Below are 16,001 nucleotides of genomic sequence, written 5' to 3' on the forward strand. Positions count from 1 at the left end.
GCACAGCCTTGTTAAGCCTGCTCCACAGGCAGTACACGGGGCACAGAGGGCAAGAAGGACTTAGTTCTCTGCTCCCAGCATTAGCTAACTCCTCTGCAGTGGCTTTGCTCTCAGGAATACTAAAAACCAAAGCAGCCAACGACAGAAGGGTTGGCCCTGGGGTCAAGGTTTCTGCCTGTTCTCATCTGAGTCGTTGAGTTACCTACAGTGGTGTCTCTCCTAAATCAGCTTTTTAATTGACTGGTATTTTCTGAGTACCCATTAAGTGCCTAAGGTCGTTAAGTATTCTATATGAAATAATTTCAAGACAAAATTGTTACCCATGACAGTCCTATTTGGTGGAAGCTACATAAGACACACAAAGCACTTAATCAAAAATAGTGTGCAGTAATGGATAAAAGTGTACACGATCTAAGACATTCAGGAGATAAGGCAATTCATAAGAGGGTGCAACCTCTGTCACAATAGATATGTTCACAAGGAATTAGAGAAGAGAAACTCCAACGTCTTCCATTCTTATTTTTCTTCCAATGGCCCCTTTATCTACATTCTTGACATTTCTGGAACAGATCGCCACTCCATGGAGATCAAAGCACGGAAGAAAAAGCTCAACTGTGGAGTCAACAGGAGCCTTCTGAGTGACATGTGAAAAGACAGAAAAGGCAGCACTCTGCCATGACGAGGTAGAATGGGACTTCTCCTGCAAGAGAGTATTCACACGTAACGTCCCAAATACTTTTAATTTTGCATCATGTCACTGGGAGAATGCTGACTTCTTTTGTAGGATTTTCAAATATCAATGGGAGTCACTTTTCAGCACTTATGAGAGAGTACCTAAACATTTCATGGCAAATGGAATTAAAAGATAAAAAGTTATTTTGTTGCAGAGAAATTTTGAAATCTCTGAATTTTCTTCATAATACACTTTTTCCGTAAACTTTTTGAGATACTGGGTATATGCATCGATTTCAAATTTCTGTTTGCACCAAAATAAATGTATCTTTCAGACCCATTTTCCATCAACTTTTCAAAGTACTCTCGAATTTGAACCTCTTCCATAACCAGAGGAAACATAGACACATTAAGAATAGCTACAGGGCTGGCACAGTGGCTCACTTGGTTTATCCTCTGCCTGCAGCGCCAGCATCCCATATGGGTGCCGGTTCTAGTCCCAGCTGCTCCTCTTCCAAGTCCAGCTCTCTGGCCCAAGAGAGCAGTGGAGGATGGCCCAAGTGCTTGGGCCCCTGCACCTACGTGGGAGACCAGGAAGAAGCACCTGGCTCCTGATCGGTGCAGCTCCGGCCATTTCGGCCATTTGGGAAGTGAACCAACGGATGGAAGACCTTTCTCTCTATCTCTCCCTCTCATTGTCTGTAATTCTACCTCTCACATAAATAAGTAAAATCTTTAAAAAAAAAAAAGAATAGCTACAAGTAAATTCTAACTTTATTTCTGTTGTTTTTCTAAGTTTATCTTTGGAAATGTTGCCCTTAAGAGTAAAAACAAATAAATGTACAATAACAGCAAAACACAAACACATTAGTATTTCTAAAGAATTAGGACTCCCAAAGTAAGACAGCAAAGTAAGGGTGAGGCAGAGACGTTAAACTGGTACCACTTGCCATAGCTGTGCCCCCGTGCCAGCCACTTTCATACACACAAGTGCCACATCTCCTCCCTCAGAACCCCCACCTATGTAATGAAGATGCTTCAAGCAGACCTTGCTGCGACCGCAGGATTTTCATTCACTGATCTGGCTGTGTTTCAAGAGGGCTCCAACAAGTGCCTTAGGTGGCTCAGTTTATGGGATTTACAAAATGCTGCAGTGTTCATTCAAAAAGGAAAAAGGGAGAAAAACATAAATGCAACCAAGCATTTGTTTTTTGAAGCAAATCCTCCTCACTGGACTGTCTTAGGGAAGCTAGGCATGTATGTGTGGCTTCTTAGAAAATCATAAACAACTTCATTTATGAGATGCTAACACACTCCACTTTTGCAATTAGTATAATGAGAAGGAGTCACACACAGGTAATTATATCAACTATATGATCTATAAGCTGCATTTTAAATGATTATTCAAGCTAACCCGGAATGGAAATACATCTAAGGCATTATATTGTTTAGGGAGGCTTAATGTCCATGGAATACTTAGAAAGAAAAATTGCTACTTCATTTACATTGTTTTTGGACTAGTCACATGTTCCATGTAAGAACAGGTGATCACAATGTGTTTAAACTCAAGCCAGCTTCAGTACATCAGTTTAGAAGTCCAGTATTATTTACCATTAACTTGTTTGCTTCCTTCCACATCATTTTGTAACCTGTTCCTCTAATTCTAGGACCCCAACGCTGCATGCGTGACCTTTACAAGAAAATTGTCTGGAGTCACAGACCATACTATTTTAAGTATCAAGTCTCCAGCTTTGTGATGCCAGCTACAAGGGAAGAGTCCTTTATTCTCATGGAGCAGGTTTATGTTTTTAGGCTGTAGAAGTCTGAAAACAATCTTTTCTCCTCCGAATTTAGGTTATAGTAAGTGGCCATCATGCAACAGAGCACATGCTTATTATCATAGAGCAAGTGTCGACTCCTGGCAAAGCAACCTGCCACCTACCAGACGCACACTCTTCAGTCTGGGACGACATGGAATAAAAAGTCTTCCAAATACATAGAAAAGAAGGAGCAAACGATATTGTTCTGTTCTTAAATTTAGAAAGCTCATGTTACGATGTAAAAGAAAAATGATTGTGTGCATCTAAATTACATACACTTATCTTTAAGTGATTAAAAAGTGACCTTGTGGTATGTTGTAAATTCCCTGGATCATTTCCAAGCACAAGGAACAAGTCTATGTAGACACCTGCTTTCTTCTTCCTGCAGAGGCTGAAATGTGGACTCTCTGAAGATGCCCGTATCCTAATGCCCAGAAACTATGACTAGGTTATTGCAAAAGGTTCATTTGCAGACGTAATTAAGTTAAAGTCCTTGGGATGGGGAGATTATCCTGGATTATCTGGGCTCAATATAATCACTGAGTCCTTATAATAAGGATCTGTGAAGACTGAAATAGTGGTTGGAGTAGTGCCATTGCAAAGGGGGCCAGCCACTAGCCAAAGAATGCAGGAGGCCCCTTGGAGCTGGGAAGAACAAGAAAACGGATTGTGCCATAGAGGTTCCAGGAAGAATGTACACTTATTAACCAGTTTTAGACTTGTGAACTCCAGGACTGTAAGATAAATGATCTGTTATTTTAAGTTTGTGGTAGTTTGTCACAGCAGTGACTCCAGCTGATATAAAGTCCTGGGTTGGAGCTGGCATGGTGGCTTAGTAGGTAAAGCTGTTGCCTGCAATGCTGGCATCCCATATGGTCTCTGGTTTGTACCCTGGCTGCTTCACTTCTGATCCAGGTCTAATCCAGCTCTGATCAAGCTCTGATCCAGATTAATGGCCTGGGAAAAGCAGCAGAGGATTGTTCAAGTGCTTGGGCCCCTATTACTCACATGGGAGACCTGGAGGAAGTTCCTGGCTCCCAGCTTTGGCCTGGCACAGCCCTGGCTGTTGTGGCCATCTGGGGAGTGACCTAGTAGATGGAAGATCTTCTCTGTCCCTCCCCCCTCTCTATGACAATCAATCAATCAATACAAATAAATATTCTTAAAAAAAATAAAGTCCTGGGTTGAGGGCACTTGATTCTTCTCTGAAACCCAACTGGAGAGTCTCTGAGCAAACTACGACAGAGGTGCTCACAGAGGCTGAAGCAGGTCAGTTTCTTAGGCTTTCACTGGACAAGTGGAGTAAACGACAGGACTGCTAATACTGTGGGGGTCATTGCAGAGCCAAAACTAGACCCAGAAAGCTCTGACTGTACAACTTCTGTGGACTATCAGGCGAGGTACACAGATCTCGGGCTGCATCATCTTCACACCCTTCAGCTTTATTGCCTCTACTGCCTCTGAACACCAAGGGCTAGAACCAGCTACCTCTCAGTATTAACCAGAGTCAATTAAAGCTGCTGAAGATGGTAACCGTCGTGCATAAGGAATACTACTGTCCACGTATCCAGCACCCATTTGTCTTTTCTCCCTTCTCAACACAATCCTGATTTTGCATGGGTTGTTGCCTCTCTATCCAATGGCCCAGGTTTCTCAGGGCAAGAAGATCTCATCCCATTTCTAAGATGAACTCTACTGAGAGGTACACAACTCCCAAAGCCCAGATCTTTAAATTGAGCACTATCTTATTGAGTGCTTATATTATCTACCCCTACTCTGTGTGGTCAGAACTATAATTACTCTCATTCTGGAAACTGCAACATTAATATAGAGGTTATGAAAATTGGCAAACTTCACATTAGTAAATGACAGCACTAGGATTCAAACCCATGCTACAAGAACCTAAATCTCTCCATCTACTTTACCACCCTGACCTATTCTATTTTTAATAGCTTCATGAATCTGATATGATAATTATCTTTATTAATAATTTTCATGTAATAATATGCAGATCTTCTCTTCATAAACTTTGAAATAGATTCAGAAATTAAATCCTGAAAATGATAAAGCTATATTGAATTTTCTGACCCATAGCTGGGAAATTACTCATTTTCCAGGAGTCTTGATTTCTTCACCGACAAAATGGAATTAGCAATGCAGAATTCATGTAGAAGAAAATGAATGTAAGTGTGGCAGAGTAACAGGTAGGGCATGACAGTATGATGCTCTAACTTTGGTTATATGACCTTGGATGAGTGTCCCTACCTCTGTGTATCTCTGTCCAGTTCTGTGAAGTCAACTCTCTTTTGGCTCACATTCTAAGATTCTATGTCCACCTAATCCACTGAGCTCTTGAAAGGGTCGTACTAATTTATTAAAATGGCAAATGAAAACCAGTGGCTTCATTGAGTTAAACTGATGAGCACAAATAATTTTAATACCGCTTTTCAATGCCCTATTTTGGTGTTACCTAGTTGGCTTTCCCTAACAGTAAAACCTAAGACTGAAGATATAAAACAAAATCTCAGAGTTCTAGCGGTTCTTGACTAGGGTGGGTAAGTGGCCATTATCAGAACACGGCTGCAAACACTGGTCACTGACATGGAGGAGGTCAGCTCTGGCAACTCAGTGACCTTTCGATTCACTGTCCTGATGGTGGGTGGAGCAAGGAATCTCCCACTGTCAGGAGCCAATGGCACTGTAAAACTCCTGAGATTCAGTGGGGAGATTTGCTGGGGAAGCCCTCGTGTCCTCTGCATGCTATGTCCTAGAGCTCCCTCTAGGCCAGAAGTCTGATCTGAATTACAAAGTCTTCAATTATATACTCTTCAATAGAAGAGAAGGCCTGGGAGTGAGTTAAACCCACTGACTTCAAGGAGACTTTTGGAAAATTCATCATGCTAACTTCTTTTTGCTTCCCTAGTGCCCTTCTGGCCTAGCCCATGCAGTTGGGATCAATTTGCCTTATTTCACTAGAACAAGGATGCAGTCAGGATTATTGAGAACAAAGTTACAGGACTCCTGAAATGAAATTAAGAGCATCTTCCAGGACTATTTTTCTTAAAAATTTTCAACAATTTAATTGGAAGACAGAGAGAAGAATGCAATAGTGCTCCAATTCACTGTTTTATTCCCTAAGTAATAGCAGTGGCCAGGGCTGCAGCCAGGCCGAAAGCTGGGAGCCAGGAATACAATCCAGGTCTCCCATGTGGGTGTGGGTGGAGGGATCCAATCACATGAGCTACCACCACTGTCTCTCAGGGCATACATGGAAGGAAGCTGGAGTCAGAAGCTAGAGCCAGCCAACAAATCAGGGTTCTCCAGTGAGGAACGTGTGAGTGGTTAACTACTAGGCTGAACATCCCTTCCTTGCAGTAGTGTTTTGGATGGACAAGAATTACTCTGCTCACTGTGTGTCATCAGGGTACAAAGAACAGGCACTGGCAGCCCGATCCTCAGGCTGGTGATGGTAAGGCATTGGCCCTGGTCCAGGCTCCACAGCCAGCAGCAGAACACACCCCAGCTCTGTATTTAATTTTTGGAGCTGTATATTTGTTTCATTCTATATTGTCTTCCCTGCCTCTAAATAAAGGTGCAAGTTCAAACAGCCTGCTAAAACATCCTACTTCCCATTATAATAATAGTAACCAATGTTTACTAAGAGCTTCCTATGTGTCAGACTCTGTTAAAGTCTGTATCTGAATTATTCAATCCTTGCAACTATTAAGTCAGAATAAAAATGACAGATATGGCAAAGACTGAGTTTTCCCAATGACAATGGCCCCTATCAGTCTAATCTGCACTCTATTTTTTATTTAGACCAAGAAATACTGCAATTAAATAAAACCAGGTTCCGGTAAACAGGTGTCCTGTAGATGCAGCTATGCAAGTGAGAGCTGTACAAGAGAAGCTGCTCGGAATACCGAGCCTTCTGACTCTGTCCACAATTAGCCATGGACCCAACAACCCTGATCATACTGGCTTGGCAGCTCATGAGCTTGGCTCTCAGAGCAGGTTCTGTATAGACAGTCACATGTCAGTGGGATATTTCTGCTAAATTTGTTTCTACATTTCCCTTCCTGGTTTGTTTTCTACCTTGGCCAGAGCCTCTGCACCTGTATGGGCAGACAAGTGTAAAAGCCAACTGGACACCCCCTAACGGTCACAGGCACCTCTGCAAGCCACCAGCAAAACCACACGCTGGCATTTGCAGAAAGATTCTGTCAACCCTTTGCTATCGCTCCCTGGGAGCTCATCCATCTTCTGGAGAGAATTGGCCTGTTGTTGAAATCAGTCCATCACCTCATCATCACTTTCTTGAAACATCTAAGTGATTGAATGACTGATGATAATAATGGGGGGAAGAACACAGAGGACATTCGTGTATGTGTGAGGGAGGGAAACCCCTGAAATGAAGATGTGGCAGAGACGAGCCTGCAGGGACTCAGGGATCTGAGTCCTCTGCCTCTGCCGGGGAAGGAGTTCAGCTCTTATTTTCATTCCTACGTCTACCCAGTATGGAGAAGAAAGTGATTGTGAAACAAGCTACCAACCACGTATCCTAAGTATCTATGCTTTCTTGTCCCATCCCTCCACTGCTACGCTCTCTTCCTAGCATTCCTGTACAATTTCTGGAAAGAGCAGGGACCCCAGATACAGCATGATTCAAGTTCTAGCCTCTGTTACTATTACAAGACCTTGTCCAAGTTATTTCGCTTCTCTCAGACTTAGTTGTTTAATATGTAAAATGTGAACCTGGAGTCCATAAACTGGTGAGGAAAAATCAAATGAGACTATGTGAAGTGCCTCATATAGTACCTGGCACAAAGTGGGTACTCAAACAACATTAAATTCTGTCTATCCTGAGAACTAAACTCTCTTCTCCACTGCTAATGAACAGGCCGCAAAAAGAGAGGACTTGACATTGAATAGAAAGACTGTGGAATATGGTATGTATTTATTACTGTGAAGTGCTAGACAGGGAGCTAAATACAATGGGTCTCATTTCTATTTTGCCATCATGAAGTAGGCAAGTTGAGCTCTTTAAGCTAGGATTGATGATGCCCTGTTTGTCTATCATGCAAAATTATCAAGCAGTGAGACTGGGCATGGAAAAACATCTTCCTGCAACCTCAATGGAGCTCAATAAAAGTAAGCCACCTGCCCTCATCTTCATGTTGGTCAACACAATTTCTGATCGCCCAGGAATCCATAAAGGCTTTCTTTAGTGACTTCATCTTCCTCACATTTCTTTTTGTTTCAAAGAGTTATTTATTTACTTATTTGACAGACAAAGTGACAGAGAGAGAGGAAGAGACAGAGACAGGTTGAGAGATCTTCCATCTGCTGGTTCACTCTCCAAATGGCTGCAGCAGCTTAGGAAGGGCCAGACTGAAGTCAGAAGCCAGGAACCTCTATCCTGGTCTTCTGCATGGTTGGCAGGGCCTCTAGTACATATACTGCCTCTCTAGGATCATTAGCAGGAAGCTGGATTGGAAGTGGAGCAGCAGGGACTTAAATGGGCACTGAGATATGTGATGCTGGTGTCACAAGCAACAGCTCAACAGGCTGTACCACAATGCTGGCCCCTTCCCCCCACATTTCTAATTGGTTGCTAACATATGCCAACCCTGCCTTTTTAACAAGTTTGAATCCGTGAGAATCCAGAAGAAAGTCTTATGCTGAAAACCAGACATGCTTGCTCACCTTGCCCACCACTTCTTGTATTTCTGGGATCCCAGGACAGAATCCTTCTGACACAAAGCTTGAACGTCTCATAATTCATTATGAAGGGGTAGGATGAGGACATGGAATCTCACTCATACTGAGCTGGTCTCTCAGGTGTGCATGTTCTATCCAAACAGAGCATGGTCAATCTGCCTGAGACTAGATGTAGCAGGGCCGAAGGCTGCAATCTTTGGTTATTTGAATACCATTTTTAGAGTTAGGGAAACTTCACAGAGGTAAGTGATAAGTGATTCCATCTGAGTGACTACTTAGCCTGAAATGGGAAGTACCCCTGCCCCTATTCTCCACCCCCATCATGACACACTCTGTTAGAAAGAAATTCAGAAGCATCCACTTTCAAAACAGACTCTTCAACAGGGATCATAGGATACTAATGGCCAAGCCAGTTTATTTCAAGTTATGCTTTGGCAATAACCATAAAGAACATCTAAACTCACTCTTCTGTGGCTTCAGAATCCCCTGGCACCAAAGTCCTCACCAAAGACCTACCCTTCCAATGGTGATTGATAGGACTGATCAGAGATTGCCAGTTGCCATGCGCCCTGTGCACTCCCGTAGAGCTCCCACACTTCTGCTGATAAATGGTGAGGATTCATCCCCTTTGGAGACTTTCTGACAAAGATGAAAGGTCAATATATAAAGGCGATAAGATGTATGAACCCCAAAGTAGTGTTTTCAGAGAAACCAATCATATCTTGACAGTCTATTGCTCTAGTCTATGATGTGAATGTGTGTTCCAAGATGGATGGGAACTGGGAACAAGATAAAAGGCAACTCTATTAAATGTAGGAAACTCCTTCTTTACACAAATGACAAATTTGCTGCCTCTGTAGCAAGGAGCAGATAGATTACATATAATACTCAGACAATCTTACTCTTGAAATGTTAATGGTTTAGTCAGTCAGCTGTCCTGTAGAACAAGTTATAATCTTGTTTCAACAAGGCTCAAAATCGTAGGAGTCATCTACAATTTAAGATTAGACAAATGAATCTGGAAAATACTCAGTATTGCTTTAAAGAAAGCCAAATCCTCAATGATTATCAAAGTCATAGTAAAAATCAAACACAATTGCCGGCACCGCGGCTCACTAGGCTAATCCTCTGCCTGTGGCGCTGGCACCCCAGGTTCTAGCCCTGGTCGGGGCACCGGATTCTGTCTCAGTTGCTCCTCTCCCAGTCCAGCTCTCTGCTGTAGCCTGGGAAGGCAGTGGAGGATGGCCCAAGTGCTTGGGCCCTGCACCCGCATGGGAGACTAGGAGGAGGCACCTGGCTCCTGGCTTCGGATTGGCCCAGTATGCCAGCTGTAGCTGCCATTTGGAGGGTGAACCAACAGAAGGAAGACCTTTCTCTCTGTCTCTCTCTCACACTAACTCTGCCTGTCAAAAAAAAAACAAAACAAAAAACAAAAAACAAAAAACAAAAAAACAAAAAAAGAATAGAAAATCAAACACAATCTCTTCCTATACTTCAAATTTCATTTCCTTTGCAAACTTTCTTCCTACTATTAATTTATTTTCTCATGTGGACAACTTTCTATCCTCAGGAACCACAAAAGAAAAAAAAAAGGACAGAAACAAAAATGATTAAAAATGGAAGACTAGAAACATAAAAAAAAAACCAACAGAACTTTGTTAACAGGTATTTCTAAGTAGACAACAAAAGCAGACATCAAGGACTACATCTCTTGTAGTTTCAGAAGAATCTAAAAGTTAGTTCCTTGAGAGGTTCTAAGACTGCTGACGAGGGCATAGCCATACAAGCTTAAACTGCTCTCAGACAGGAAGGGAACCAAGGATGGACTACATTCCCAGGGGTCTGACTGCTGGAAATTTTCAGTGAAGAAGTGAAACAAAACAAACAGTGAAGACCCCATGGGACAAGAGGAGAGAACACAGAGACACTGATGCAGCCAGCCATGTGGGTGTAGCTGGCTGCTGGTTCTGAGCTGCCATCTTACCATGTCAAGGTAGGAAGAAACTGCCGTGTGCCTTGCTGCTCGCAGTTTTAGGGGATAGAGAATTCCACAGTCACCCACTGACTTTTACGGCAGCCTGGAGAGCTGAGTGGGGGTCTGAGCAACTGCCAGGCTTGGCCTAGGGAACAGACTTGCCCCCTTCCCCTCCTCCTCTCCCACAGGGCACCATACTCAGCAGCAGCATGCCTTTGTTCTTCTAGCAGAACCACAGTCAGAGTCAGGGCAGCAAGTCCGGCAAAAGACAGATGCCCTGCATCCTCCAACTGTGGGAGTTTTTTTGGGCATTAGTCCCAGAGCTCCATTCATGTACCCTATGTGAGCAAGGGGAATTCCCCCTAGCTTCTGGGGGCTAACACCAGAAGCAGCCCATAAAAAAATCTGTTGCCACCTCGGGAGATCTGGGTAATGACCCAACTAGACCCTGCAATACCAGGACTGTAAAGATTTGTTCTAAATTTCTTGGTGTCATTGGTATCTACCCACTGGACAAAGGGAAGAACCTAGCTGAATTCTAGCTTTCTGTACACATACCCTCCAGAGTGAAATCTCATGTATACCTTATAGTTACCCTCTAGGACTAGAGTAGGGTCCAATTCACATCCCCTAGTCCTAGGACTGTTGGCATAAGCCACAGCACCACTTGGACTCTCCATCTGTATCAAAGAGTCTTAGAGCCATCACAATTGGTGCCACAGACTCTAGCATCACTCGGGCTTGCCAGTAGGACAAGGGAGCAGCCACTCCTGTCCCCCTCAGCACCATATTTACCAGGGAGACAGACTCTGAGCTCTCTGTGGACCAAAGGAACACATGCAAGGAAATTCTTATTCATCTCAAAACCACACTTCTATTCCTATGAACGGCTGCAGACTAGTCCACAGTGTCACTTATAGGTACAGCTGACATTTATTAAGACAAAACAAATCACTCAGCGACTATACTCCTGGGCTCATCTAAAACAAATGCCAAAGTGACAAACCAAGCAATACCCTGCATTCTAGATAAACCATAAATTCTTTTACAAGAAAACCTACCCCATAAAGAAGGGATGAACACACAGATGGGCAGACGTCAATGCAGAGACAAAGGAGACATGAAGAGCAAAGTAGCATGATGCCTCCAAAAGAACACAATATTCTTACAGAATTAGATCCTGAACTGAAGGAAATCTATGAAATGACAGACATAGAATTCAAAATAATGATTATAAGGAAATTAAATGAGATGCAAGAGAATAGACAGATTAAAGAAATGAGGAAATCAATTAGTGACATGAATGAAAATATTACTACAGACAAAGCTCTTCAGAACAACCAAATAGAAATTTTGGAGATGAAATCGTCAATCAGTGAAATTAAAAAATATGATTGAGAGCTTCAATAACAGAACACACCAAGTGGAGGAAAGAATTTCTGATCTTTTTTTTTAAAAAAGATTTTATTTATTTATTTGAGAGTTACAGACAGTGTGTGTGAGAGAGAGACAGAAAGAGAGGTCTTCCTTCTGTTGGTTCACTGCCCAAATGGCTGTAATGGCCAGAACCATGCCAATCCAAAGCCAGAAGCCAGGTGCCTCCTCCCAGTCTCCCACGTGGTTGCAGGGGCCCAAGGACTTGGGACATCCTCTACTGCTTTCCCAGGCCACAGAAGAGAGCTGGATTCGAAGAGGAGCAACCGGGACTAGAACTGGTGCTCATATGGGATGCCAGTGCTGCAGGCAGAGGATTAACCTATTGTGCCACAACGCCGGCCCCAAGAATTTCTGATCTTAAGGACAAGAATTTTGAAATATCCCAATCAGACAAAAATAATGAGGAAACAAGTGAGAATGAAGAAAGCCTATGAGAAATATAGCCTGCCATTAAATGAACAAATATTTGTATTATAGACATTCCTCAAGGACAAGAAAAGGGAGAAGGCATTGAGAACCTGCTAAATGAAATATTAGTTGAACATTTCCAGGCCTTGAAAGAGACATGGACATCTAGATACAAAAAGCTCAAAGAACCCCAAGCAGACTCAACCAAAGTATGTCTTCTCCAAGCATATTGTTGCCAAATTGTCAAAAGTTAAAGACAAGGAAAGAATCCTAAAGACAGTAATAGAAAAGTGCCAAGTTACATATAAAGGAAAACTAATGAGATTAACATCAGACTTCTCAGTGGAAACCCTACAGGCCAGAGAGAGTGGAATGATATATTCAAAGCCTTAAAAGAAAAAAAAAAACTTCCAAGAATATTATATCCAGTGAAGCTAAAGTATAGGAAAAATATTTTCTAGATAAGCAAAAACTGAGAGAATTCACCACCACCACACCAGCCTTATAATAAATTCTAAAGAGGATTCTGCATTAGAAATAAACATCATGAAAACACATGACACCACCAAATTCACTAACACAGCAGGTAGAATCATTATCCAAACAAAGTGACAGGTCTTAGTTCTTATCAATACCAACTTTGAATATAAATGGATTATGGATCATTGAAGAAATTAAAAAGGAAATAAAAACTTTTTAAATAAATGAAATTGAAAATATAAGATATCAAAACCTGCAGGATATATCAAGAGCAGTATTAAGAGGGAAGTTTATAACAGAAAGTGCTTACATTAAAAAAAGAGAAATGTCTCAAATTAAAGATCTAATGATGCATCTTGAAGACTTAGAGAAACAAGAACAAATCAAACCCTAAATCAGCAGATGACAAGAAATAATAAGGATCAGAGCAGAAATAAATTAAATAGAAACTAAAGGGGGCAGTGCTGTGGCACAGTGGGTTAAGTCACCATCTAGCATCCGATATGGACTCTGGTTCAAGTCTCAGCTGCTCTAATTCTGATCCAGCTCACTGTTAATGTGCCTGGGAAAGCAGCGGAAGATGGCCCAAGTGCTTGAGCCCCCATACCCAAGTGAGATACCTAGAATAAGCTCCTGGTTCCAGGCTTTGCCCTGGCCCAGCCCTGGTCATTGTAGCCACTTGGGGAATGAATCAACAGATGGAAGATCTGTCTCTTCCTCTCTCTTTAAAATCAGTAAACAAATAAAATAAGCTAAAAAAGAAAACCCAATAGATCAACAAAACAAAAAGTTGGTTTTTTGAGAAGATAAATAAAATAGATAAATCTGACCAGACTAACAAAGAAAAAAAAACTCAAATAAAATTAGAGATAAAAAGGAGACATTACAACTGATACCACTGAAATACAAAAGATCATACAAACTACTGTGGAGAACTATATGCTAATAAGCTGGAAAATCTTGAAGAAACGGATCAATTCCTTGATTCACATAACTTATCAAGACTAAATCAAGAAGATACAACCTAAATAGTCTCATAATAAACAATTAGACCTGAAGCAGTAATCAAAAGTCTTTCAATAAGGACCTGATGACTTTACTACTGAATTCTAAATAACACTCAAAGAGGAAGTAACTCCAACACTCTTCAAACTATGACAAAATATTTCAGGATGGAACTCTGTAAAACTCTTATGAGGCCAGCATTATTTTGATATCAAAACCAAAGACATGACACTAGGAGAAATCTACAGATCTATATCCTTAATAAATATAGATACAAAGATCCTCAACAAAATACTAACAAATTGAATCCAAAACTATTAAGAAGATCATATGTTATAATCAAGTGGGACTTATCCCAGAAATGCAAAGATGGTTCAACATTCACAAATCAATAAACATCATAAATCACACCAATAGAATGAAGAACAAAAACCACATGGACATCTGAATAGATGCAGAGAAAGCATCTGACAAAATTCAACACTCTTTCATGACCAAAACCCTCCACAGATTAGGTACAGAAGGAAAATTCTTCAAAATTATAAAGGATATATATCACAAAACAACAGCCAATATCCCACCAACAGGGAAAAGCTGAAAGCATTTCTCCTCAGATCTGGAACAGGACAAGCATGTCTACTTTTACCACTCTTATTCAATATAGTACTAGAAGTTTTAGCAAGAGCAATTAGGGAGGAGAAAGAAATAAAGGGCATCAAAATTGGAAAATGGGAAGTCAAATTATCCATGTTTGCAGATGACATGATGGTGTACATGGAAAAACAAACACTTCTCCAAAAAGCTATTAGAATTGATAAACCAATTAAAGTTGCAGTTTATAAAATAAACACAAAAACCAGTAGCTTTTTTGCATGCAAATGATGATCTCAGAGAAATTAAAGAAATCCCATATACAATAGCCACAAAAAATCAAATATTTAGGAATAAATTTAACCAAAGAAGTGAAAGATCTCTATAATGAAAATTATCAAACACTGATGAAAAAAAGGAAAAAAATGGGAAGATATTCCTTGCCCATGAGTCAGAAGAATCAGTATCATCAAAATGTCTATACTACCTAAAGTAATTGACAGATTCAATGCAGTCCTCATACAAATATCAATGGCTTTCTCTATAGAGTTAGAAAAAACAATCCTAAAATTCCTATGGAATCACAAAAGATACTGAATAGCCAAAGTGATCCTATGCAAGTAAAACCAAGCTTCAGGCATCACAATACCTGATTTTAAAGCATATTACAAAGCTGTAATAATTAAAACAGCTTGGTATTGGCATAAAAATTGATACCTAGATCAATGTAACAGAAGAGAGATTCCAGAAATTAATCCACACAAATACAGCCAACTGATTTTTGACAAAAGTACTCAGATAATACAGTGGAGTAAGGATAATCTCTTCAAAAATGGTGCTGGCAAAACTGGCTGTATATATGTAGAATAATGAAATTAGATCCATACCTCTCACCATATACAAAAATCAATTCAAGATGGATCAAAGAGTTAAATTTAAGACCTGAAACTATGAAATTGGTGTAGGAAAACATAGGGGAAACACTCTAAGACATTAGTGTAGGGGTCAACTTCTTGCACAAAACCCCAAAGCACGGGTAAGAAAGGCAAAACTAAACAAATGGGCCTACATCAAACTCAGATGCTTTTGCATAGCAAAGGAAATGATCAATAGGGTGAAGAGATATCCAACAGAATAGGAAATATCTTTGAAAACCAACTAACAAAGGATTAATATCCCAAATATATCAGAAACTTAAAAAAAACCAACAAAAACCAATCAATCCATTTGAGAAATGGACAAAGGATTTCAATAGTTCTTAAAAGAAGTACAAATGGCCAACAAATACATGGAAAAATCTGCAACATCACTAACCATCAGGGAAATACAAATTCAAATCACAATGAGATATTACCTCACCCTTGTCAGAATGGCCAAAATCCAAAGTACCCAGAGTAATAAATGTTGGCAAAGATGTGGAGAAAGGGGAACATTTATACACTGTGGGAATGTATGTTATTGTGGACACTGTGGAAAGTAGTGTGGTGATTTCTTAAGAGACTAGAAATAGACTTGGCCATATGATCCAGCAATTCCACTACTAATATATACATAAAACACAGTGTTAAAGAGATACCGGCAACACCATATTTATAGCAGCACTATTTGCAATAGCTAAAATTTGGAACCAACCAAGGTACCAATCATCAGATGAACAGATAATAAAAACATAGTTTATATATAAAATGGATATTATTAAGCTATAAAAATGAACGAAATTCTACCATTTGCAGCAACATGGATGCAACTAGAGGACACATCAAATGAAATAAGCCAGACCCAGAAGGACAAATACTGCATGCTTTTCCTTATATGTGGGAGCTAAAATTCAAAAACCAAACAAAAAAGAGAGACAAAAGAAAGAAAAAGAAAGGAAAGAAATGTCTGCGTTT

General features: G+C 40.6%; 1 protein-coding gene across 13 annotated transcripts in view; it reads right to left on the bottom strand.

The window, feature by feature from the left end:
- Positions 1-16,001, bottom strand: part of RYR3 (ryanodine receptor 3) — a 582,715-nt gene that overhangs the window by 185,396 nt on the left and 381,318 nt on the right. Inside the window, exon 2 of one of the 13 annotated variants that reach the window (XM_089309154.1) lies at positions 1,721-1,820. Coding sequence (XP_089165280.1) covers positions 1,721-1,745 — 25 coding nt within the window. The 5' untranslated portion in view covers positions 1,746-1,820. 13 annotated transcript variants of the gene reach the window in all.

Source organism: Oryctolagus cuniculus, chromosome 12, assembly GCF_051225735.1.
Source record: "Oryctolagus cuniculus isolate XC-2025 breed Fujian yellow rabbit chromosome 12, ASM5122573v1, whole genome shotgun sequence".
Classification (NCBI taxonomy): Eukaryota; Metazoa; Chordata; class Mammalia; order Lagomorpha; family Leporidae; genus Oryctolagus; species Oryctolagus cuniculus.